This window comes from Xiphophorus maculatus, chromosome 22 (genome assembly GCF_002775205.1).
Source record: "Xiphophorus maculatus strain JP 163 A chromosome 22, X_maculatus-5.0-male, whole genome shotgun sequence".
Classification (NCBI taxonomy): domain Eukaryota; kingdom Metazoa; phylum Chordata; class Actinopteri; order Cyprinodontiformes; family Poeciliidae; genus Xiphophorus; species Xiphophorus maculatus.
Window position 1 is genome coordinate 19,650,144 of NC_036464.1, and position 27,490 is coordinate 19,677,633.

The 27,490-nt window shown below is 40.8% G+C and overlaps 1 protein-coding gene across 1 annotated transcript; it reads right to left on the reverse strand.

The window, feature by feature from the left end:
* LOC102218195 (serine protease HTRA1A-like) lies at nucleotides 1-27,490 on the reverse strand. The gene is made up of 9 exons (XM_014470685.2): nucleotides 26,652-27,490; nucleotides 18,203-18,302; nucleotides 17,024-17,228; nucleotides 4,050-4,244; nucleotides 3,934-3,966; nucleotides 3,739-3,853; nucleotides 2,966-3,023; nucleotides 2,724-2,819; nucleotides 1-644 (listed from the first exon to the last, which is right to left on the reverse strand). Exons 1-9 carry the CDS (start codon nucleotides 27,106-27,108, stop codon nucleotides 476-478), a joined length of 1,428 nt encoding a protein of 475 aa, XP_014326171.1. The 5' UTR covers nucleotides 27,109-27,490; the 3' UTR covers nucleotides 1-475.

Here is a 27,490-nt window from a genome sequence, read left to right on the forward strand (position 1 = left end):
TTGGTAAACCCTTTATTTTCATTTCTGTATACATCACATATTTAAAAACAACATTGTACAGTACATTGACAAATGAGTCTTAAAAAAACAAAACAATTGTACAAATCAGATTTGCTCAGCGAGTTTCAACATTGCTTAAAAAAAGCAGCGCGTCTCACTGAGCTACAGTCCACGTTAAAAAGACAAATAATAAGATAATAACGAAGGTTTTATGTTTCTGATCAAACAGTAGTAGCATTGATAATAGCATTACTAAGGGCTAAAAGTGAAGACACAAGCAGAAAAACAAAAGTACAGCATCGCTTTTAGAGCGTCTGTACAGTCGTTCCTTTCAAGGCACAGCCAGGAGTTTCCCTGGATGGATGCGTGGCGCCGCTGGGCCTTTAGTCACAGATGGGCGGGTCAGCTGAAGGTCCCCGCTGTATAAGGTCCTCTGGATGATAAGTTAAACCTAACTCCAGCTCCTTATGAAGGGTCAAGGGTCAATCTCCACTGGAACAACAGTGAGAATGGCGTCCTCGTTGCCGCGGCGTACAACTATTTTCAGGGTGTCATTACTCTTGATGGCGGAGCTGACATCAGTCGCTGTCGAAATCCTCTGACCGTTGATGGAGATGATGACATCGTGCTCCTTGAGCCCGCCACTGAAGGAAAAGATGAAGAGACTTAGACTTATTGAGGGCTTCGAATGCTGCAACCGCATGTTAGCTAGAACAGAAAATACTTTTTGATTTACAGAACTGATTGTCTGTGTTGGGGTATGTGATATTTTGTTGGGCAAGACCGAGGCAGACAAATGGTTAAAAAAGTATTCCTGCTGCATCTGACCTGAATTTCTTGTTGTCTCTGCGGTCATTTTCTGATAGTTGTACGTCATTACAGGGCACAAACCAGACAAGACAGAAAAAGCTTTCAGCCAGTTTAAGTTTAAAGTTATTTTCAACACTGCCCCAGGTTGGCTGAGTCACTCTAAAGTACTTCAAGAGAGTTTTATTCCAGGTAATTAAGGTACTTTCTTTGTCAAACCAATAAAAAATGAGGCCAAACCAACAGAAGTTATTTCGCTCATAAAAATCCAAAAGTGTGACAGAGTTTTGATCTCAGATTCCCTGAAGCAATATTTAGCAGAATAACCTTTTGCAGTATTTACACCAAAAAGTTTTTTTTTTTTTTGAGTATTTAACAGGGTGTCTTACAAAGGCCTCTTGCATTTAGCTTCCTCTGAACTTTGACCTATCTTTCCTGTCCCTTTTCCCTTTCATAGCATTATACCACTGTCACTGGGTTATATGCAGAATTGGGTCAAAATGTTTATATATGTAGGGAATTGTTTTTGATTTTGGTCTCATCTGACATCCTTAAATGTCATTTGTGAATAACTTAAAAAAGAAACTTGAGACAACTATGGCTTTTTTTGTGGCTAACAACTGACCTGTCAACAGATTCTCCCATCTGTGGCTCTTTACCGTTCATCTAGTGTTACCATGGGCCTCTTGGCTGCTGACCTCACATGCTCTTTTTGTTCACTCTGCCAGGTTAGGTGGTCGGCCATGTCTTGTTAGGTTTGGAGTTGTTCCATTCTCTTTACATTTATGGATGACGTGTCAAACAGTGGCTTGTGAGAACTACAAAGCTTGGAATGTTGTTTTAAACTCATAACCTTTAAACTTTTCCACATCCGTTTGTTCACTAACAGATCTCGAAGGTATTCACAGAACCGAACTGCTGTGTATCTGATAATCAGTTTCAGACTATCAACCAGTTAAATCCTCCAGTCCTTCTGGGACTGGAGATACCAAGGCGTTCCCAGTCCAAATAGCAGATGTAATCTCTTGGCCTGTCTTTAGGCCTCCTCCCTTTGGGACTTGCCTGAATCCAGCCCCCTAAAGCTAAATCCCCCATTCAAAGAAAACTAGGGCAGGAGTGGCAGGGGTATCAAAAGCTTGTAGTCGAAATCAGCTGCTAACCCACAGCAACATATACTCTCCCATTGCACCTTTCATTGGCGACAAAACCCAGCAATATAAAACAATCACTGCCGTCATTACTTTCAGCTGCTCTCAGCGAACGGAAAGCTTTCCACATCACAGTCAAGATTTCCAGGCGCCGCAAGCCAACACAACACAGATTGAGATCAAAAGTTTAGCTGCAGCCTAGAAAAGAAACCCCGGAAAAAGAACCGCAGAGCCGTTGTCCTGCAGCAATCTGCATGATTTAAGCGGCGAGTAAACACTGACGAGGCCTTCAAGGAGAGGGCCTGCTCCACCGTGGGTTGACTAGCAGGCGCGGAGAAACCGCAGCGCAGCCAGTAACCTCCCAGCATGAGGCTCGAAAGGAAACAGCTGACCTCAGCGTCTCCCGTGGCCCACTCTGCTGGAGCTGCAGTACAGACTGATCCGAGTGGGCTGTGATTGTGGAAGTGGGGGGCATGGGGTGGAGCGCATTGGAGTGGCAAGCACTTCAGGTATGTTGGAGTAAACAATGAGTTTACATCCCAGGTTAGGTGGGAGTGCTATCTGTTTAACAAAAGTGAGAAAATTAGGGGAAATTGCATACTGCCTTGTTGCACTGGCAGCAAAGGGCCTGAGAGAGATGAGTTAAATCACTGGAATTAGTTGAACATGTATTGTTTAAAAACGTCAAAGAAACTGTGCAACAAGGCAGGGTGGACTTCTGTTTGGCTGAATTCATTCACATTCATAAAAGCCCAGGGTGTTTCTTACATTGCAGCTGGTGTTTTTGCAATAACCTCCATCACATAGGCTCCTGTGGTGATGTCAGGGAAGTCACGATGTCGAGTTTTAAGGTCCTTGGCTAACCTGAGGGCAGAGAAGTGGGAGGAAAACTTTACCCGATCACCACTACACCACTTTAACAGGGTTCACAAATTGCTCCAATTCTCTCATATAAATGTTTTATCTAAATACTAAGCACAGTAATGTGGAAAGCAACTAAGAAGACTTACGACGGCGTAAGAGTCATCATCCTCACTCCGATATATTTCTTTTTGGCATCTGTTCTCCCTGAAAATTAACAACACAGAGGACGAGTGACAGGAACGTTAACGTCTGTAAAGACAAACAGAAATATGTAGAAAAACACAGATTTGCGACAAAAATCAATACTGTAAATATGCGCAACCCATATGTGTTAACTGCCAGGTACTTGCTGCAAACCACCATGACCATCACAGATGATGTGTAAAATAACTGCGCAACAACGTTCTTTAAAAAAAAAAAAAAATCTAAACAGTCTCACACAAGCACATAATCCACCTTTAAAAAGGGTTGAAATGTATTTTGATCGTCTTGTTTCTTCAGAAGCTGTAAAATAGGCCACACACAGAACTCTAACAACATGTAAGATGAAGGATGTACAGAAACTCTTCATCTCTTAGTTCTGCAGGAAGCACCTGCAGCTGGTTTCCAATTTGTTTCGCTGAACTTTTCAATCTCCGCTGGGCTGATTGTTGTTGAATTTGACTGATGTTCTGCCGAAGTAAATTACCCCCAACTTGCTCCTCTTTGATAGCTGCAGGAGCACATCAAAGCCAGCACAAAAGTGTGTCTGTAACAAGTTTTTAATGCATTTCATGAACACCAGGATTTCTGCCTTCACTGTATTTGTGGCAGAGGGAAAGAAATTAACGGGCGCTCTAATGCACTGGCGCTCTTTTATTATCAGAGCCTCATCTTGTCGACTGAAGAGCATCAACGAAATTGTGATGAATTGTGTCACCTCTGGACTGCCTGTCATATGACTCCGCCAAAAACTGTCGAATCTTGTCCGAAGGAATGGCGAAGGAAATGCCGGCCGTCACTTTCAGTGTATTGATCCCAATCACTTCGCCATCCTAAGATACAAAAAAAAGGTTCTAGCATCTCATCTCGTGGTTTTGTCCTGTCAATGTAAAAAAAAAAAAAAGTGGCTTACCAGATTTACCAGAGGCCCTCCAGAGTTTCCGTACTGCAAACAAAAAGTGACAACTTTCTTATTTTCTGTGTATATGAGGAAAACATAAAAAGGATACTACGTCTTTTCATATTTACATTGATAATGGCGTCCGTCTGAATGTAGTCCATGTCAGAGTTACGGAGACCTAGCTCTCTGCCGCCCCGCTGAGTGGTGCTGACGATCCCCGTTGTGACCGTGTTCTGCAGAGAGAACGGGCTGCCGATGGCGACTACAAACTCCCCTGGCCTCAGGTCAGACGAATGGCCCAATAACAGAACAGGAAGTTTGGTCTGCAAGTGGAAAAGATGGAGGGATAGCATCATAGTTATTTCTGGGATCTTTCTTTTTTTGGATGATGATGATGATGATGTACATTTGACAGGAGGGTAATTGGATGTTGTAAGATGAGATTTCACAATCCCAAATACCATCTGTCTTTGCAAGACTGTTTTAGTCAAAGGTATTATTATGAGCCCTGGATATAAGAGAATTTTTGTTGACAAAGACAGGAAGTATTCTCTGAGTCATTATCCATTTGTATGATGGAGTCAGCTAACCCATCCTCAATTTCAGTTTAATAGCTGTAAATAGCTGCTCAGTTAAGTTCTTCCAAAGCTTAATGGCACTCATAGTCATTTACATCTATTCAACAACATTTGCTTTTTGGGACCAATGCTGACAGCACATGATTCAACATCCTCTCTTGTCAAGTCTCTATCTGAAGGGGAAAAAAACACTTTGAACAAACATGAAAGAAGTTACTTTATTGTGTTTTAATGACTGATGTATCGACATACACCAGTCAAACAAACAAAAGCATAATTTCAAAACTTTTGTAAGATGCAGCGATCTGAAAGGAAATCTGAAGCTCCTCGATGCATCCACTACAGTCCCTCTGGTGTGCCTCAGACTTCCCATGATCGTGTGTTTTATGAGTGGACAGCTTGAATAATTACAGCTAAACCACAAGTCGTCTAAACACAACCCCACGCTCTGCTGCAGGGCTCTGCTCCCACACAAAACAATTACTTCCTCGGTACCACAGGGGGAAATGACATTCATGCCAAACAACTGGAACTACAGTATAAACGATCACAATTAGAAGCATGCTTGTTGGCTTGAAAATGGAGTCTGACTGATGTTTCCAAATGACATCAAATAAATACAACGTTAACCTCTGAGTTTACAGGCCAGTCGATTTAGGACACTGGAGGTTTTCCCTAAAGACGCAAGAACGAGAAACTTATATTAAATCCGCAGAGACAGCTTGATCCTCAAATTTAAATTCTTACAACTTCAAAATCAGACCTCACGAAATAATTATTTTATTCTTACTTTCATTTTAATTTTGAGCCACAGATCGCAAAAGCATGCAAATGAACCAATAAAACACAACAGAAATTCAAGACGTCTACACTGCTGTCATCTCATCTATGCTGCCTGGAACTCAATCCTCCCACAATGCAAAGCACAGAAATAACACAAATCTGCCTCAGAATATGCAAATTACACAAGATTGACTTCGAAATGTCCAAAGTGATTGTCAACCTTAAAAAATATTATCACCATGGTCACTACTGGGCTTCCTATGAAATGGGATACCAAATGTTAAGAAAAATAGTATGGATGGCACCATACACTACAAATTGATCATTATTGCACTATCACTGTAATTACATTATTGCAAATACTTCTCGTTAAATAAATAATTGCAATGACAGCAATATTGATGAGGCTAGTTGTTTGGGTGAAGTCATTAAACTGCACTATGGCTGATTATTTGCCAAAATCTGCTGTTTTCAAGGAAACAGCAGATTTCTTGAAAACAAGAAAACCATGTTGTTGTTGCATATCTGAGTTCTATGTTTGTGATAAGCCAAATCAGATAAACGTGTATCATTTTTATTAACTTTTACCAACTTATTTTATGTAATTCCTAAAACTTACACCTCTAATAAAGAAAAACTGTCTTTAAGTCTCTGCCAAGACATTCAACACCCAGCTTTCGTGACTATCATAACATGATTCTGGTTGTGTAATAGTGACTGCTGCTGTCTTGACTTTGGTCCTTCTCAGTAGGATGTGAAGCATTAAATAAATGCAAACTGTTTGCGGCTCGCAGGGTTACAGAATCGCCCACGCAAAGTCACACTACATTCTGAAAAATCGAGTACATATAGGAGTGTAAACTGCAGAAGCTGGCTGACGAGCAGACCGAGTCCATGTGAGACTGCAAAACAAACCAGACCTGCAGACCCCTCGGTGTTGCAAAAGACACCTTAGCTTACGTATCACTTAGCAATTCTTACAAGTCAACTATCTGGAATGGCTTGTGGAAACTCATCTGGGCATGCGAGGTCTTCCGTCCTGGCTACCCAAGTGACTCACCCTGCTATTTCAGACGGAGGTTACGACGCACTGGTGCTTCACTGTGGCCACATTTAAAGGAAAAGAATTGGGGCTAGGTAGAGAGAACGTACGACGGTAGGGTGAGGAGGTGAGAAAAATGAGACTTTCACAGTTTCGTTTGATTCATGTTGTATGGTTTTCGACAAAATGGCTCCTTAGGATTTTTCGGCAAATAGACATTAGAAATTTTCCCTTTGAAAACATTTAGGTTACATAAAAAGCAGCTCTGGTGAGAAGAGCCACTCTTTATGGGCCTTCATCTCATATAAAGTTTTCAATGATATGGTTTAACATGTTCATAAAGTGTCAAATGATCCTACAGTATCATCGACTGGACCAACAAGGCAAGTCAGAATGTATTTTCTCCAATCCACAGTGCGTTAACAATGTACATGCAGACATCTCTATTAATAATTGGGGAAATACCCTTTACGAAGTTGCATCTCAGCAACTTGCTTTTTTTTAGTCATCCACAAGCTTCCCTTTTCCCTCAGTAACAAATAATATGAATTGTGTTTCAGTTCATAATTTTATGAACTGAAACACAAGTTCATAATTTCTTCTAAGTTCATAATTTTATGAACTGAAATACAAGTTCATAATTTCTTCTAAGTTCATAATTTTATGAACTGAAACACAGTGGAACAAAATCGTGACCCGAAAAAAGTAGAAAACAAATACCTTTTCACATGGCTGTGTATCCATCATTTACAGAAAGGAAAAGTTCACCTAGGCCAACCAGTTTGAGTCATGTGATAAAACCCTCCAAACTTGGCACTGCTGAGGTATACAGTCGGAAAACTGTAAAACACACAGAAGTTCTAGTTGTGTCAGTACATAATCCAAACTGTTTATAAGTTCAACTCTACTTACCAAAATGTTTTCTTTGTTTGTTTTGGGGGTTTTTTTTACCGACTTAAAGGCAAAGACCATATTTTTATGAGATCTACCATAAAGGAAAAATCATAATTGAAGTAAGGTGCAGGGTTTCATCTGCTGAGTTCTGATCTTATGCCCTCAGGGCTGAGCTATTTAGCATAAAATGGGACAGGATCCAGCATGCTTGTGCAACACACATCTAGTTAACGATCAGAAGATCTGGCAGAATGGCACCAAAGGAGAGATTAAGAGAAAATGTGTACATTTGTCTTGTGAGGTCTTTATGGCTCACATCTGTCTGAATGCATGCTTGTTTGTGCAAGTTTAGTACAGTTACTAGACAAAGCGTATTCCTTACACGAAGAAGAACTAAGGCATCAACTAAGTCAACCCTAAAGGTTTTTTTTTTTTTTTTGCTACACAGAGAGGTTGCTGGCTTTGCAGTGGATGAAACCATATCCTTGCTGACACCAGTGAGGAAACCGCTATGGTTTCCATATGTTGTTGAGGAGGTTCTCGGTTCTTCTAAGAGCAAACACATGTCCGGGTTTCTTGCGTGGCTGTAGCTTTGCAGCCAAAGCCCAAAGGGGAGTCAAGGGTGTCTCGTTTCTGGCCAGATGCCACAGAGATCTCGAGCTGCACAGATCACAATAACGAGAGGAGATGACGGCTGAAGTGTTTGTTTTCCTGAGGGAGACAGCGAATGTGGTTCAGTTCTTTCTTACGTGCTTTATTTACATGTTTCTGAAACTGCTTAGTCTGTGAGAGCTGGTGACCTCAGGTTGTAACGCTTTCAGCTGTGGGACCCAAACAGAATATGAAGTCAGGAGAAAACGGACTGAATAGGTAAATTAAAAAGCAAAATGCTCGGGGGTGGGGGGTGGGTTGATGTCATTTAGCAGAACGTCAAAACCGTTTAACACCGTTGAACATTGTTGTTTGGTTTTATGGCAGCTTTGTGGTTACATTTGCTTGAGTTTGGGAACAAGTGAGTTTTGTTTTTTTTTAAATGACTTTAGGAGCTTTTGATTTCAGTTTTATGACAACTCTGTGGTTGTGTTTCCTTAAGCTTGGGCACAAGCGATGCTTGAGAAAAGGACTTGAGGAGGCTTTGATTTCAGGAAAGAAAATAAACAGTGTATGGTCACTGCTCAGATGGACAAATATCAACCGTCTGACGTGAAGCTTTGGGACTTTTGTTCTTATTCATCTTCAACAAATTTTTCGCCAATTAAAGGTTGCTACATGGCCATTAGAGGGTTTCCTCATAAACAGTCTTTAAATTTCACTTAATGAACGCCTGCACATCTGCACTGCATCTCCATAAGAAAATAAAAAAAACAAAAACACCATAAATAGGTAATAAAATGCATGAAATAAGTTATGTGCTCTGATCTTCTCTAAAAGCATCATTATGGTTGATGCATTCTAGAGAACCACTCACATGCCTACACAACAGACATTGTAGAAAATCGGGAAAAAGTTTTCAATTATACGTTTAAGCATGTTGTTGGGCTCCTCTCTTTTGCCTCTCCGCAATTTAGTACTTTTATTGCAGTTTTCTCACAGTTTAAATCCTATGAAGTATCCTAAAGAGTAGGGAATGAAAAGCAGTTTTGTATCAACCATGGATTGGGGACGTTTTGTACCTGCTGTGACCTCCTGAATCCACGAATCTTTTTATTTATTTATCCAGTCTGTCCTAAGGAAATGAAGCAATGTGACTCTAATTAAGTAATATCTACTGTCCAAAATTGCTTGTAGCTATTTTGGTTTGATACAGGGCTCTGACCTGTCATCTTTCATAAAGGTTGACAGGCCCAAATGAGAATAAGTGAATTATATGTGAGATTAGAGGAATTTTCTCCTCCATAACTGATCAGAAACACTAAACTACCAATATAATTACTCATAGAGGTTTCACCGTTGAATAGAAGAGTTATGCATGTGGGTTGCACTCATGAAAAGTTTGACAAATCCTCCCTGCTAGTGCCAAACAGCTGTTAGTGGAGGCAGCATGTTGGCATGGGGTCAGCACGTCCCTCACTGGAAAAAGACATGGCTTGTCATCAGAGGGACCAATCTCAATCTGGAGAGAAATCAAGAGGGCAATTCCTCATTGACACGTTTGGGGCCAGAATTAACCTCTAACATGATCACACCCATCACCACAGAGCAGGGTTTATCAGTTACTATGTCTAGTATTGGGTAGTATGTAGAGGATAGAATAGTCTGCCTAGTCTCAACCTCAACCCCACTGAGTAACGGTGAGACCCAGTAAAGTGCGTCATCCCACAGTAGTGTGTGACCAGCATGAGGAGGTTTTGCCAGGCAGTTGTGGCCATGTCCAGTTCTCCTATGCACTGCTGGTACCTAGCTGAATAAATTGTAATGTAAAACTCACATCTGTCTTTCCTTTTGAAATGTAGCATAAGTTAAAGACAAATAAACAAGTTTTCCAGTGGAGCCTGGCTCTATGGCCAGAAGCGCTGCTACAAAGAAATAATGAACTAAATACACATTTTCTTCCTTTCTATGCTAAGTTTAGTTTGTTAATGGATGCAAACTGGTAACAAGGTTATAAAATACCCGGAACCAGTGTTGCCCCCTGTCAACCTGTCACAATGTATTCATATTTCCTTAGCTGAATTTATGAGACATATCAAAGAAAACGCAGTTTATCTGACAGAAAATGTTGCTTTAAGACCAACAAGGTGATTCAAAATGAGCTCTTAGCTGAAAACGTGCCACACAAGAGAAGGATGATACCTTTTTCCAGTTCTGCATTTAGTCTAAGTGGGGTTTTTTCCCTAAAAGGAACCCTTAAAAGATTTTATTTATTTGCCACTGATAGTTTTTTTAATCCTCTAAGCCATATTTGTACCCACCCATTTTCCTAAGTTGCTGTAAAAAATCAGGTAAACAGGTACAAGAACTAGGCTGAAAATGAGTGGAAAAGCACCCAACGGGGGAAGAGAAGCATGGAAAAATGTTCAAACAGCCTAAAGAACGACCAGCTAAGACCACTTCAAAAGATAACAAGAATGTCTGGCTGCTTTGAAGGAAAATGTAAAGACATAATGGGCAGTTTACTGTTGTACGCTTTACGTCTAAGGAAGTACCAAGGGTTTGTTCATATAGTTGAAAAGCAAAAGTAACTCATAGCCCGTTTAGTTTTAAATGGCTGTGGAGCGTCTAAAAGTGACGTCATCGACCAGTAAGCTGAGAGCGTTTTGGGCAGCGCTGCGCTCCATCCAACATGCCTGGAAATCAGTTCTGGAAAAGCCAGAAAGTAGGCCAAGACAAAGTGTACAAAGACCAAGCAGCAAAAATGTGTGCGTGTGTCCGCGTTTATGTGTGTCTTCAGTTCTCTTGGATATTTATCCGACTAATGGCATCTGTGAGCATGAGAACCATTTCAGCTGAAGAGGAAAGGATGAATCTGGAGAGGAGGACAAAGATTTAATGCCTCTTTAGTGAAGGACGTCCTGCAATGTCTCTGAAAAACTCATCTCCTTGCTAGGAGCAGACACGAACACATAAAAAGACTGAATTTGTTGATCATCAAAGGCCAATAGATGAAACGGTATCTGAAGCGGAAACGTTTACCTCGGCGTTGCTGATAAAAAAAAAAGACAGATAAACTTAGAAGAAAATAGCTGCAAAGGGACACTTTTCCCCTCCTTCCTCTCTGCACATAAACACAGACACAAAGGCACACTGTGCATATTCCAAGAGACGGCCCATCCAAACCAGCACCAGGCAAATTTCCCAGGGAGAATGGTCTGAGACTGAGAGAGTGGCGTAGCTATGGGAAACACAAACTGGGCGATTATTTCAGAGGAATACATGAGGCCATTTTTTTCTTGCCTGATTTTCACAGAAAATCTTGAGGTATTAACTCATTTACTGCTACCAATGCCTAGAGATGGAAGCAGGAATCATGTCTGTTTAAAAAAAAATTGTCACAATGTCTTCTTGACAGATGGAGCATTAACACCATATTTCCATTAGATTTCTGAAAATGTCCGTCTAATTCCACATAAGAAGAAAAGGTTCAAATGAGAGGCATGAACTCTATTTAAAAATTCAACATTATTGTGCAGCACTGTTAAAAATCACCGCATCAAATCAAGCCCCTCGTATCCTTCATTGTTTTTAATAGTGGGCATGATGTGCTTTTGCTTATATTGATCCTTTGTTTCTCACCAAACCCACAGTGGCGCGTTTATGGCTAAGAAAGCTACATTTTTTTCCCCCTGGTTTCACATGGTTCCACTTAGCATCCGAGTAGAGAGTCAAAAACTCCACGTTCACCTTCCCGACCGTAAAACAGAAAAGTAACTGGTCGGTATGCAGATAGCGTCTAGCGGTTTTTTATGGAGACTTCACGGTGAACAGTGTGTTCAGCGTAGTAGATGCTCTTTTCTCCACATAAACACATTCTCTCCTAGTGCTCTCATTTACTATATTTTTGGGGAGTCTGTGGGATTCAGTAAATTTGGGCCAGAAAGTGTTTCCCAGCCTTGTGCGTGCACAGACGCGCGTCTGCCTGGATGTTGCTTTGCTAAGATAATAACGACGGTACAAACAGACTCTCTTGTGCAAAAGTCAAGAGGTGTAAAAATACCTAACGAGTTTAAACAGCTATAAAACCAGTTAGATGGAGGAAATTCATCGCTGAATGGGTTCACTAAATTCTCCTGATTTGTTTGTCTACTGCCTGTAACACACTGACTGCTCATAACCTGTGCATACAACCACCCATCATGCAAATCCCTGAAAGAAATTATTCTTCAACAGGCTCGTAGGCTCATATGTTAAAATATGAACCCAAGGAACAGTCAATGTGCTCCATTATTAAATCGTGAAGTCTTTCCTGAAAATCCAAATCAGTCAATAACTGTCGACATAAAAGTTGTTGTTTTTTTTAAAGTCATCTGGTTTTTACGTCAGTGTTAATGCTTCCAGGTAAACGTTATGAAGAGCGCACTGAAGTTGATTTTCTATTACTGGCGTCCTAATTTTTCTGCACTCACACACAGCTGCAGTCGACCCATTGGTAAGCCAATGGGTCGATCCTTTCAGATGTATGGATCTACTTTCCATCCACAGTGTTGCCTTTTTTTCTGTTTTCCGTGCTCTTCCCTCCCCAAGTTCCCCAAAAAACTCCTCTCCACAGGAACAAGTGAGAGCAGCACTTCCCCTCTTCCCTTCTCCTTTGAATTTCCAGCTGCCGTACACTGACTAATGCATTCCCCAGAGTTGAGGGGTAGACCACAACCCCAAGAACAGACTAAGATCTGCTACCAATAAACTCCGATTTCATTTTGAAATGCAAAGAGAAAAAGGGGAGGAAAACTGATTCCCGTCAGAGGAACCTTTAAAGCGTCTCACTCGTAAAGTGATGCATGGTTTTATTGATTATCTTTGGCTGCCTGCCAAGATCTGATGTTGACAGCAAATAGCTTCTTCTTTTTTTTTTTTGTAAATCAAAAGCAAAGTGTGAGAACTAGAATTAAGAGCGAAGAACAATAGATAAAGAAAACTGACTTCTTCGGTACTCCGTTTTTCAGTTTTCGTTTTGCAGTTTTTGGACAAAGCGGTCCATTGTTATGAAAGTTCTAACAGAAAAGGCCAAAAAAGAAACATAAATCAGATAAATTGCTCTTAGTGAGAGCTGCTTTCACTTATCTGCCAGTTTTTCTCTTGGTTTCCATAAATTTCACGGAATCAGTCATCTTCTCAGATTAAAATACGCTCCATCATTTCTCTGACCACCAATCAGAAGTCATAAAAAAATCTAATTTATGATCATGACTCAAACTAGAGAATATTCCATGAGGAAGGATTTACAGTTCCTTCTTCTTCTTGATTTAAATAGAACGATAACATTGAGAAAAGGCTGTATTTTACACCAGAACTTGTGTTTCTGTGTTTTTGCCCAGAAAAGCGGCGAGTGGGAGTGAGAGTGGAAAACCAACAGCAGCATGGAGAACTGTGGCCAAAAGGTCAAAACTAAATGAAGCATAATTCTCACAACCAGATATTTCAGAGTGAATGTCTTCTGCTGCCACTTTGAAACATCAATCACTATATGACTGATCAACATGGGACCGGATTTAAAAGCATGTAACAAGCGATCAATACCTTCTTTTTAACTTAATCAATTTTAATAAAGTATTTCTCAGCGTCACTAAGATTCTACACAATTTTAATCATGGTAAATCCCTCTTTTAGCCATTATTAGAAGATGTTCAAATACAGATCTTTGGATGATCATCTCTTTCCTATCTATTCGAAGGTTTTATCTAACAGCTGGTTTTCTGTGTCTGACATGCGGGATGCCACAGGGGTGAATGCTTGGACTTCCTCTTTCTTTATACAGACAAGTTTTAGGCCAGCCAACTCATTCAGAAATTCAGTTCGATGTTTGTCAAATTTGATAAGTTTTACCACTGTACATCACTCCTTAACAGAGATCAGCATCTGGATTCCTTCAAGTACATCATGATAAACTTTGTCCAGTCTCTTCAAACTGAAGTAGCTAATATATTTAGCAAATATAAGCAAAGGCCTTCTTTGTTGCTCCTTGTTTAACATCATTCGGTGGATTGCTATTTCTCCGTTTTGGAACCCAAACTGTGGGAACGTTTTCATTCCAATGTTTGGACAAAAAAGCTCATTTAACTGGACAATGTATTGCTTCTCTGTTACATTTAATTTCTTTCTGGTGCCTATATTTGTGTCTTTTTACAGCTTGTTTTTTTTTTTAAAAAGTGCTTTATAAATAAAGTTTTATATACTTATTTTGTTTCTTAGTTTTATAAATATGTTACATTCAAAGTGAAGGAATAAATCAGGAATGCACATTTGATTGCACCATCACCTGATGCTCATCAAATTACTAAAATGGGACACAGAAACTTATCTCCTTATTGAATTTCTTTCTTCAGAGGAGAGGATTGTCGAAGCACGTTGTGAACCATCTGTGATGTGGCTGCACAAACACGTCAGGTCTGGTCTGGGTGAGACCGTTTACCCTTTTAATGCTAATGATAGCTTTGCTGGCCCTCCTTCCCTCTTATTATAATCAAGCCATTCTCTAATTTTTCCAGGCGTTAACTTTCACTTGCTCTAAATACCAAACACAAGTTTTTCTTCCCACGTTAGTAGGAATGCTTTTCATGTCTAAATCATGTGGTCTTTTCACAGACATCACAGGTCTTGTGAAACTGTCTTAATGTTTACAACCCACGCAGACTTCACACAATGACTAACACTTTAAAAACAGAAGAAATCATATGGGGATGAAATCATTTCCTACATCAAGGGCATGGTGGTTATAAGTAAGCCTACTAGATATAAAATGTCAGATTCTGCAAAACACATTTATATATACCACAATAAATCACTCTAAGCTTTTTTCCTCACTTAATGTGATATTAATACAACATTCTTTGATCTCTCAGCAAGATACAGCAAGTAAGTAAGAAAGAGGAAAAGTAACTGCCACTCATCTGAAAGCTTTCCAGTCTCAGAGCGACCAGCAATGGTGTGCGCCAACACTGGCGATTCTTTCCACCTGGAAGAAGCTGATTGGACCTGAAGCAGAAGCCGTAGCTGGTTTCTAGAAACCAATAACGTCTAACCCACCTGGAGGAACTCCATGTTCCTGCAGGAACATGGAGGAACATGGAGGAACATTTAATAAGGCTGTATAATGTTGACTCTCAAATGTTTTATTTTGTCAATATATTTTTGATAGCCTGGTAAAAACCAGTTTCTTGCTCTACACGGATTTGGACAGAAGGTTCTGGCTCCTCAGCTATTGAGAAACATTTGCCTTCTGGAGAAGTGAACTTTACCCAACGTTTGCCGGCGATGCACATAATTCGACGCTAAGAAGCTTACCAGAAATTGTATGCGTTGTAAAAACAACAATCCTCAATGAGCTGAACGACATTCTGTGCCAGCAATAAAATATCTCAGGCATTCCTCATGCGCCAACTTTAATTACTCGTTATTTGGAAGCGTGGCTAGCAAGGACAGAACGGCTTTGTTCACTTCTTCCATTGCTGTTGCTGAAACTCCAACAGTGGCAGACTACAAATCTAAAACGGCACAGGAAATCAACGTCATCCTTCGCAACTCTTCCTTCTGTTCGCTGATTGTTCCGGTTGATATTGAACAGACGAAATCAAGCTCACTGGGAGAAATCCCAGACAGAGTACAGAAAGGACATAAGAATTAAGCAGAACTGCAGGCTTATATTTTGATGTCAATGTTGTGGCTTGTAGCAACATGCCTTCTCAGCAAGGTCTTTTTTTAACATATACAGCTCTGGAAAAACAGAAGCAGGAACAGCCTGTCATCAACGAATGCATCAGCTTTTATCGAAGAACGAACAAACACAAAGCACGTGCCACGGCGATGTTTTTCAGCAGCCATTGCCCACACCGTTGGTTTAAAAAAATTTTTAAAAAGTGAAAATTGCTCAGCATCAATTTTCTTTCTTAAGACCTTGTGTAATACACATCGTGTTGCTGTCGCTCAACATCCTTTCAGCCGTGACATCCAGCTATGAGAGCGAGCCTCATAATGTACTCATCCCCTCGCTACGGCTCACAGTCAATAGGCCTTGGCTTTCTGCCCCACATTCCTTCACAGGACTGACTATGACTAACGTCCAACATGGATTCCTCTTGTCCAGCAGACGGCGAAATAAAGACGGAGACGGGGGATATGCGGAGAGAGGGAGAGAAAATGCAACAAACAGATGGACTGTGGTGAAAGTGTAGTCTTTTTCTTTATACAGAAACCCTGTCAGTCAGTGGTAAGCGATAGTCTCCACCCGTTTCTCGTGAGATGAGCCGGTTCGTATCTGTGTTGTTCTTGCAGCTTGACTCTGAGCACAGATGGGATCTGAACTTGGTCAGGCTGCACCTGCATTCTCACTTTACATCTCTTGCACCTTGAATGATCGGTAAGATTTACGGCGTTTTTATATATATCTCAAGTCTGAGGATCTTAAATTTTGAAGCACATTTTTGGCAGGTGTATTAGAAAAAAATAGGGGAATGTTTTGACCTTGTTCTGTGCAGCTCCCTTAAATATATGCTCTCAAACTAGTACAAATCCAAATTAGCTGCTTCCACAAGATTGAAATGAATGGCTAATCCAAGAGTGGTGCTCGAATGTTGCAAAACAACTCCAATTTGTGTAAATGCAATTTATACTATTGCTTGCCTTTAAATAATCTTCACTTTTGCATTGTGCTGTCAGGAAGCGGTGCGCCGCCTATGATCTCCCTGTGTGAAACTCGCACTGAAAACTGTACCTTTTTAAACCTACATGGATTTCACAGCAAATAACCAGCCTAGGCTACCACGGCGATGGTTTAAAGAATCATAAAATTTGATGTTTGATGCTGTGATGTTTTTGAGACTGGAGTAATTTTAAGGTTGCAGCCCTTCTTTTCCTTCTTGGAAAACCTGTTTGCTTCATCCCCTAGATACCAGAGGACGCCAAAAGAGGGACACACTGTACTACAGGTAATATACGGCACCTATTAACAAAACGTCATTTCAACAATCCTGAGCAATCCCTCTATATCTCCTTAGTGAAGACGCACATTTTTCACCAGATCTCCTTGAGGAGATCCTTGCCCAAATTGACCAAAACAAAACCAAAAAGTATATAAGAAAAACCCTCAATTAAGGCCGAGTCATAACAGCATGCCTCTCTCTCCACCCTCCTTCTGTGTAAGACTTGCACTGACCGGTACGTCAATCTTGATGAGGGCTATGTCTGACTTTTCATCCACATCTTTGATTTTGGCGTCGTAGGAGGCGCCGCTCTTTAGCTCCACTTTCACTCTGTGTTTATTGGCCACGACGTGGGCATTGGTCACAATCTGGCCGTCTTCTGACACGACGAAACCGGAGCCACTGGCCACAGCGACCTCCCGCTTGGAGTAAGTCATCCTGGAGAGGGACAGAGGGGGAAGAAAAACTCTTCGCTTGCAGAACAACAAATAAAATGCGTCGGTTCAGGAGTGTTTTGCTGTACTCTGAATGTAAAAGAAGAGAAGAGAAGAGATTTGTGTCTGATTTCCTATTTTCAATGCTGCTAGATGATTCCAGTCTGTCTCTAAGAACTACAGGAAGCAAAATGCTAAATAGTTTTTCAAGCATTCTTGAGATATTATTTAAGATACAGTTTATGTATGGAGTCTTACTCACCTCGCTCATTTCAAAAATGGTCAATTTTGACTTTTCTTCCCTCAGAACCAAATCCATACAGAAGTGGGTAATTTCCAGAGCAACCTGACAGAACTTGGTGGAAGTCTTGTGATGAAAAAGATTTCTAAGATTTCTAAGTTTCTAAGATTTCTAAGTTTCTTAAAGGCACCAATTAATCCAATCGAGCAGGAGGTTAAACCTGCATAATCTTAGGACAAAAAATTTGCTTTGTCTCGTCTCTTGTTTTCATCTTAATGTTCCTTTCTCCCTTATTTCTGAGATCCAGACATATCATGATAGGGGATAAAGAGCAACATAAACCCAACCAAATCTATATTTATGTTTCAAACATAAATGTATCAAATATTGCATGCCAGCAACAATTTAGGATTGTGATTTTGCACACATTGCTATTTTGATTATAAATACGTTTTCATACACTGTGAAGCTCTACTAAACTTCTTCAGCTCTGGTCATCAGTCAGTTTCTAGATATATCAGCAACTAAAAGTTAGGCAATACGATGGTAAGCCAGTGAGAATAAGAAGGTGTCTGACAGACGAGGTCTTATTGAAACACTTTGCAGGCAACACTGACAGAAAACCTTTGAGATTTTACAGACGGAAACAAAATCTGCAGAAACGAAAGGAAATTTTTGTCTGCACCACTTTCCCACACTCACAGAAACACACATTCAGATGAACAGCTTGTACATACTTGCGGAAAAGTTCAATGTGAACCACAGAGGGAGCAATTTTCTCCACCACGTCGGCGATGAAGTTGTATCTGTGCCTCGGGCTGTCTGGATTGTCCTGAGCTGTGCACACACACACACAAACACACAAAAGATGTCAGACTGGCAAAATAAACAATCCATTCACCAAATATAGTGCATGTTGTAAGAATCGTGTGAGAATAGAAAACTCACACTTAAAAAAAAACCAAAATAAAAAAACGGCTTTATCAAAACACAGGGCGGGAAAAAGGAAAAGATGACACTTCTGAGGGTCATACTGTCTAGGTCAGCGCTGGCATCCATGCTCATTTGCAATGTTTGGTTATAAACATAAGAAATGAATGCTTTGGAATGAACTGAATTACGTATCCAGCTTTAGGCCGGTTAGGAAATTCTGACCTGGTAATTAACCCCGTCTGAGATGAAAGTTTAAACAAAACTCATCGTTTCCTCTGAGCTTTGCATCATTTTCTTCCTAAGCCCCTTTTTTCATGCCACGTAGTTGGAACCATTCTTTTCCTTTTTTCTCTCATGAGGCCAATTTTCAGTCATGGTGTTCTGAGAGGAAAAGTCAAAGGCACCCGTGAGCCCTGGGATATCATTAATTGAGCTTAAGAAATGAGGACACTTTTCGCTTGAGGTGCAGTTACGCTGCGCTGGCTCGGAATGCAAACCATCTCGGCGAAAAGGAATGCCGCTAAATTTTACAGAACGAAACATTTATCAACCCACGGTGGGGGGGGGGAGACGATGTCTTCATATGATCCCCGAATCCTTCCCGGCTGTCATGAACCACATCTCCTTACAATTTATTGAAGCTTTAAGACATTTCATGCAAAAACAGAAATGTAAACCACCATGTGGCACAATGACAAAGTCAAGAGGGTCAATAGAGTAATAAAGACGTGTCCTGAAGGAAGCATGACTTTCAGAAGGTGAACTCCATTAGTATTCTTCACCAGAACTAGAATGGTACATTTACACTTATTGCAAACAGAAATGGCTTTCTTTAAAACCTCTAAACTTTTTTTTTTTCCTTTTTGAACTATAAATAGAGTATTAATTGTGATAAATGCCGGGCTGCTTCTTACCGCTACATTAAAGGAAGGTAATGGAAGGACTGGAGTCATTCTCTCCCTCCTCGCTTCAGACCTGGGAGATTTGTGGTCGCCTTGGAAGGGATTAATGTTACCACGAGAAGCCATGTTGGTCGGAACTCATCTCGTTTCTATAGTCCCAGTAAAAGACTTCCAGTTCAACATGTTATTATAAATATAGTCTATAAAGACATTCTTAGATTTAGCAGAAGAAAATGTCACACGGATACAGACGGTGCTCTGGAACATTTGTCCTATGTGCAAAAATGTGATGTGTCAGAAAATGTGCTGTGAGAAAGATTTCCTTCATCAGAAACAGCAAATCAATATAAAAAAATGTTTAAAAATGTTGATGGGAGGATGATTGGAGATGAATAAAGGCCAATTTGGAAAGTTGCAGAACTACAGTAGAGCAACAATAAAATGGTTTAGATCAAAGCATATTCAAAGTATCTGAATCATCCAGTTCAACATCCAGGCCGTAATCAACTTTCTAAGCTGTGGACAGACCAAATTTTTACATTAATAGATGCTCTAAATGCTCATTGGACTGTTTTCCAAAGAAGTATTAGCTAAAATGTATTTCCTTAGATGACCAATGATGTAGAGACATACTCCAAAAAACCAGCAGTTGCAGCTAAAGTCAATTTCAGCCTGATCTCAGTCACACAAACAGTCTAAAAGTTACCACAAGTTTTAAAAAGACAACAACAATTTTTATACTAATTGTCTCTAATGTGAGAGATGGTTGGAGGCCCTAAATACCGTACAGATTCAGACATAAAGTAAAGTAAATGAAAAGGTACGCCAGGTTAGGCAGACACACAGACATGACTCTGATTGCATAATACCCTTCCACATAACGAGGAATGATCTGCTTTGACTTGTTGTGAAAAAAGACTCACCCCGTCCCCCATATGGAAATCATATGGAGACATTTGGTGACTGCTAATAAAAGAGTCAAATAAAGTTAAGCATCCACTAACAACAATCAGATGGGTGGAAGATTTGTTTCTGGAGTTGGTGAAGGTCTTAAAAGTCAGGAAAGCGTTAAGACATGTTTAAGAAATTTCCTTATTAAAAACATACAAGTTTTTTGTTGTTGTCTTTTTTTTGCTATGTTTAGCAAACACAGGGCTCACTATCCTCACAGCTGGGTGTATCCATTACACCTCCCACTGGTGCATACTACAACCACAGAAGGTCCCAGTTCAAGGTCTCAGCTTGTTTTCCCCATGTTCACCCAGTGTTTTACTGGCACTTACACACAGAAGCAGCTTCTTTGTCTACAGGAAGACCCAGATCAGTTCTTCTAGCTTATTTATGCAAACGAACCAAAACGACTCTCAAATCTGCACACCATTCCGTGCCGTTCACCAATACATTTCACTTGATTTTGGTTCAACGGCATGATTTTTGGGGGATTTGTTTTGAAAACCGTTACTTCTTGCCTCTTCCTAATTGGTTCCACCTGCACTCTTCTATTTGCCTATTTGTACTAAAGTACTGGTATGACAGTCAAAAAAAAAAGTCCCATCATGTTAACTCAGACATTTTGTTTTTGATGGCAGTGGAAAACATAATTAGTTCAATTATTTTTATTTTGGTTTTTACCAGCTGGCGCTCAAAGGAGAAAGGCAGATCACAGGCTGCCAACCCATGACAGAGTAAACACTGAATCAGATGGCTGTTCATTCTCACCTTCCAGGTCAATTTTAACAAATCACCAGTTAAATTAAAGGGCACGAGTTCTGACTGCAGGCAACGCACATGCACAAACAAAATGTCAGACGGAAGGGCAGCAGCTGACCTGGAGAAGTAAACACTCCACACTGGCGTGCCAAAAACTGAAAATGAGCAGTAAAATTCATTACGACATGAGAAAACACATCTGAGGTACGAAAAAACCCACACAAAATCCAGGGTAAGCTATGACAGGAGCTGCTGATGTACTAAATTTGTTTTTGACAAATGGGTAACTGAATGTACTTTGATGGTAATTTGCTTTTACCTTCTATTTCATGCAAACTAAGCACAAACAGGAAACCTAATGCAAAATATGATTTTATCTATCATCCTGTTATTTATATAAAATGCAGTCAACCATTTTGAAAGGTAAGAACAAATTGGCAAAGATCATCAAGTTCAAAAACATCATCTTTGGGTATGGAACATGAAAATTGGAAGTGCAACATTTATGCCAAAAAGAAAAATACATGTTTATGAAAACCTGGCTTAGAAGTGGTCTCATTTCTCTTTGATTGAGGGAATAAAAGAGCTAAAATACCAACAATCATCTGGTTACGGCCAAACAGATCATCATTATGAATCATCTAGCTCCAAGTAGTTGCTTTTAAAAAGAACACTGGCAAGATTTCAAGGCTGCTCCTCAAGTATCAGGATTATTGGACTGGGTTACAATGAGTCTGGGCTCGTTACTCCGTAGGTCAGTAGGTCTTGGCACCCATGTGTCTGGCATCCAAAATAACTCTTCTTGTTGTTTACTGATAGGTTACATAACCTTTCTTTGCCTTGGTCTGTTTTTCTTCATCTTTGCCAGTTGGTTTCTTTGGTTCTTTTTGTGTTGTCTTTATCCACAGAGCAGGCATACTACAAGATTTTTGAAAGCAAAAAAATGAAGGGTAAGATGTCTTTGGGGATCTATAAAGAACCAACAGGGACTATGATAAGATGAGACCTGCAGCTGATGGAGCAAAGGTGTCCATCTCCAGCTCTGAAGGTCAGTTACCCTCCATCTCTTAGATGTATAAATGATCAAAATGGCTCGATTACTTCATCAATTTATGCAGAGAATTTGGGCCATATCTTCAGGCAGAAGTAGTGCCAGCTTGTCTACGATGTGTGGCGTGAAACACCTGTGCACTCTGTCATTTCAGAATTAGAAATAGGCCTGGCCAACCTAGTGTCATGTCAATGCTGGAACCTCATTATGCTCATCGCTGAAGGCTAAGAAGCCTTTTTTCTTGTAATTCTTGGCACCATTGGTGCCAAAATGATCTCATCGAGCAGCTGAAACAGTCCATGCTCTCAAAACAGAAGAAGAAAATAAAAAACATGGCGTGTTCAGGCTCCTTGTGCAGAGAGCGGCATGTGATGGACTACTAATGGGATTTAGGATGGCGTGGTTTAAATAGAAAACGAATTTCTCACATTGTGAAAGTGTAGTCTTGGCATAGTCATTTAACAATAAAGAGATAGGGGATTGAAGAAGTGTAACTAGCTGCTCATTGGGTTTATTGGATCACTTTATAGTATTCAAAGAAAGGCGCGTATAAAAAACATCAGACTTCTAGACGTCTGCTGATCAGCTTTTATCAGAACTTCTTAAACATTTTCAGTCCCATTTAACAAACACTCACAGACCACCTAGCTTGAAATTGCCCCCACAATAACACACAACATCTTCATATTGAAGATATCAGTCTTTTAACTCGTTGTCTTTGTTACTCCACATGTGAAGCGTGGCGCTGTTTCGCAAATGTGACTGGTCACAACAAAACCATGAACATGTCTTGCGTTTTTTAGTTATTTACAGATTCTGAAAAGGTGGATTCTAAGCTATCCAACATGAAAGAAATCAGTCTTGTGGTCACCAATAGCCTTTTTGGGAATATTTGTAATTTAGAAGCGTAATAAGAGAAAAATAGAATACAGATACAAAGATAATTGTTTTTGACAATTACGTTTCATTTTCTTTCAGCTGGTTAATAGCCCAACATAAATTATTCTATTTTAGGTGCAAACATGCAGTTAGTCAGCGTGGGGCGCAGCTCTGATCACCCTCATCACCGTCATATCACTCTCAGCACAGCCACAAACTTACTACATGCTATGTACTGTAGAGTTCAAAAACAAAAGTTTTGCATCTCACCCTCTGAAACTTTCCACTGATATCAGGCTTTATTTTTAGTGGCCCGGTCCTTCCCAAGGCTACGGAAGAGGATTAGGGCCACCGCAAAAAAAAAAAAAAGAATTCTGACTTTAAAGTGAACAAAGTGACTTTAAAGTGAACACTTTAAAGTCAGAATTCTGAGATTAAAGTCAGCAAGTCAGAATTCTTTTTTTTTCTTTTTTCGGTGACCCTAATCCTCTTCCGTTGTTATTACACCCAAAATGTCTTCTTTGTATCTGTATGCAACTAAGTACGGGGTGAAGCAAACAGACATTGGCAAAGCAGCAGGAGAGACACTATAGAAGCAAGTAAGAAAACAGATGAGTAGAGCACAAAAACAGGAGCCGAGACAGACCGTTGTAACGATACAGACAGAAGTCAGAGAACGACGCTCTAATATTCTGCAAAGCTAAGACAAGTTCAGGAAAAATGTGCACATTCAGCAAATCTCAGCAGCCGGAGTCACGGAGTGCGCTCTGCAACATCAGCTGGGAAAGAAGGTGGGAATAGTCTGGTGGATCGTCAGCCATAAACTACTTAGATTTTTTTTCTTTTTGTTTGCTTAAAGCGTCTACGTTATTATTATCGTCATAGCACTGCAATCAAAATCTGAATGCTCACACAATTACACACGTATTTTTTAACTCCTCAGCCGCCCCTCAAGACTTGACATGCAGTTCAGAGATAAACCTGAGACACATGGTCATCTAGATGCTGCAGGTATAAAATTATTCTAGACTCATCTCTATCTTGTCTTTCACAACCAATAAAGCCTTACTGACTTCCAACAGCCTATTGGTTCAAAAAAAAAGAAAAAAAAAAAAGGAGGATGATATTTCTAATGAATCCAAAAGGGTCGAGGCAATATCGTGACCTAGTTTTCATTGCCAAAACACAGTGCTTGTTTAATCGAGATCATTACTGTTCAGGCGCAAAGTGAGATCATGCAACTGTTGCTGTACTTGCACATGTTTTCTTAATGTGGGGCCAGGTTTCGCAGGGGTATGGTCAGTGTCCTCAGAGAGGGGTTGAGTTTCTGTAAAGTGCCGCCTCCAGCACAACCAACGCTAGTAATAATATGAAAGAGTGCGTTTAAGGCAGTATTGTTGTAAAGTTCGGACATTAGCACTGGAAATATGACTTGCTTTTTCTGAAGAAAAAGAATCGTTTTTTTCCTGGATGGGCTTTAGGAGAACTCACCACCACAGTCTGTTTCAAACATGGTTAGCTGCCTGGGAATGACTTACAGTAACCCTTTAAGTTGCTACCAAAACTGACAGCCCAATGCGGTGATGCAGTCTGCCCTTAAACTGCGCCTTCACGTTTTTTTCATATACACAACTAAAAACCTTTCCTTTAAATGTGTGGGCTGCTAATTTGGTGTTTTCCTCGAGTCTGTTTTAAACTGCCCTCGACAGAGGAGGACTTGTGGCTTTGAGTCAGGTCCAGGAATTCCTCCACGTGACAACTTGTGTGTGATTTACGAGTGACAAAAGAAACACAGACTGGGAGAGAGAGAGAGAGAAACGAGAAGGAGGAAGCAGTTAGAGGTTTGTTTCTGGGGGGGGGAATACAAGTTTCCAAAAGTTCTGGAGGAGGTTTCAGGCCTTTGAGGCAGCAGGTGCTGAAGCATTTCATTGATATGTTTTAAAGTGTCCACTTCCAAAAGCAGTATGCGAGATAAATACACCCTGAAACCAAAGGCAACGTACAGTATCTTTTAACACCTGCAGCCTTGAATGTGTGTGATCACTCCCCCTTCCTGAGTGTTTCAAGTCATGTTTTAAGACAGACACAAACCACACTGATGATGATGAATAACCCACTTGTTTTTCTTAGATGGATTGAATTGCTCCAGGAAAATGACATCAGTTTTTTAAAGAAGTGCTCCGATTAGAGTGAAATGCTTTGACAAAGCACAGATCTGTCAGGAAATGGCAAGCTTTACAACAATCACGTCAGTTTCATTCCAATTTCATTTTTATCCACCCTTAAGAATTCCTGTCTAACCAACTAAATAACACTGGGTATGAGATTGGCTGCAAGAAATCACGCCAATCGTGCTCATGTGACTTTTACTGGGTACGCATCGAGCTTTACATCAGCGACGCAGCGCATGACTTCATTCTGTCAGGCAAAAGCAAAGAGAGTCCTCAGATAGAGGACGATTCTGTTGGGAACCAGAGGGAACAGAACAACCGGTTGAATGGCGGCTTTTGTTGTCCAAGACACACGGATATTGTGCGCTCCTCTGAGCTACATCTGTGTTAATTTCAGACCTGTCAGAAAATGTCAGATCAGTCCAGTGAGAACTGAAGGGTCAGGGCGAACACCTAGTAGGGAAGACTGCAGAGGTACAGCATGAATGATGTCAATCAATTAGAACGTCATCGAAAAGTTCATTTGTTTGAGTCATTCGACTCAAAAAGTGAAACTTGTGTTAATATGCATTCATTATGTATTCTTATATAATTTGTGTTATTTTTTCTGGAAAAAACAAACAAACCTGAAATCCAGTTGTACCTTATGACAGGACCAGTAAAAAAATGGTTCTTTTGCAGAAGTGTCAGCACTCAATACTTGCATGGACATGAGGTTTAGGTCAAACCAGTTTGCCGACTGGTGAAGCACAGTAATATAATATCAGGTATTGGTACATTTGGCTGTAAGTCCAGAGAGGGAAATAAAAATGAACAACTCCATAAGTCTTGCCAGCAGAAGGAAGCATAAAACACCCTGAAACTTCTTGGTAGAAGACCGTACTGACAAGATTGTGGCAAAAGACTTCAACTCAGAAGGTTGTAGTCAGTTCATCTACAAGACCATGATCCACCTCATCAGGCAGATTCTCTGGGATTTCCACAACATGGGAACCTGATATTTGAATGAAATGCAAAATTTACTTTCATTTGAAAATAAAACTTTGAACCAATGAGAAAAAAAACAAACACCTTTGATGTTATCTCAGGTCCAAGAGAGGCTTATTAACATCGGAGATGGAACATGCGTGTGTTGGCTGATGAAGCTCTGACTCCAGGTAAGGTTCTTATCTTGTGCATTTACCTCCCCAGTCTCTTGAATCTGTGTTGCCTCTACATCTCTATCACAGTTCATCCTTCCACTCAACGTTCTATTACTATGGCTGAATACAGACCTCTGTGAACAGTAAGCAGTGACCTTTTGTGGCTTGTAAAATGTGTCTACGATGACCATCTGCTGGACATCTGCCAAATCAAAAGCCTTCTGTGTGATTGCGTCACCCATATCAAAACATTCATTCAATGTAGTACAAAAGATGATTTTCTGAAAAACAAAAACTCAATGTGGGTTTTTAATAAGTGTGAGATATAAACATCAAAACTATCAACTCTATCACAGGATCGACAATAAAAATCCTCTCAACCTTAAACACAGCCTCACCTTTCCCGCAGGCTCCCCGCTGAATGAAGAGAACAGGTGGCTGCTGCAGCTTCTGCGCCCGCCGGCTCACCCTCTTCAGCTCGCAGATACTCCGGTAAGACACCCCGTCGCTCCCGCACACCGGCTCCGTGGTCTTGCACGCGCAGATCCCGCTCTTGCTTCTCCTCCGCACCGTCACGCTGTACGCCACCCCGCCGGACACAGAGCACTCCAGCCCGTCGCCGCACGTCGGGTCGCCGAGCTTGCCGCCGCCGCCGCATGCCTCCCCCTCGCCGGACGCGCACACCGTGCAGCACTGGCAGACGTCGAGGGCTTGTCCCGCCGGGCAGTCCGCGGGCAGACGGGGACACATGGACTTGTCGCACACGGAGGGGCATCCGACAACATAGCGGCTGGTTATCTGCGCGTCTGCCTGCAACGACGCTGCGGCCACGCACAACAGGAAGGACCGAAACATTGTTAAAAGTAAATAAAATTAAATTAAATAAAAAAGGAGAGAGTTAGAGGGAGGGAAAGAAGTTTTAAAACTGAAGCACGAAGTTCATAGAGAAAGAAAAGTTGGATCCCGGCTTTGCAGGGCTATAGGATGGGAGAGCTCTGTGCTGAGAGGGGGGGCAGTCATTGCAGCTGGAGAGGCATTTAACAGAACCTCTGCGCAGCCAATCTCTGCGCACGTTTTTACTGGCACCGCATCACACACGCAACTTTTCAGTCAGTGGGAAAAGGCATGGAAAGTGGTGCGTTCACGGGGCGCACTGAAAGGGAAAACAGAGTGTGGTGGATGCTCCCGGAAAAGACTGAGGACAGTATGACAAGAGACAGAGAGAGAGAGAGTGTGT

What these genes read in the sequence shown, in the direction of transcription:
- LOC102218195 (XM_014470685.2), bottom strand. Translation starts at nt 27,108, where the DNA reads ATGTTTCGGTCCTTCCTGTTGTGCGTGGCCGCAGCGTCGTTGCAGGCA. An exon ending in AGACGGACGCCATTATCAAT is followed by an intron (nt 3,967 to 4,049) that starts GTAAATATGAAA and finishes TTTTGTTTGCAG; the next exon opens with TACGGAAACTCTGGAGGGCC. An exon ending in ATATGACAGGCAGTCCAGAG is followed by an intron (nt 3,024 to 3,738) that starts GTGACACAATTC and finishes GTTAATTTTCAG; the next exon opens with GGAGAACAGATGCCAAAAAG.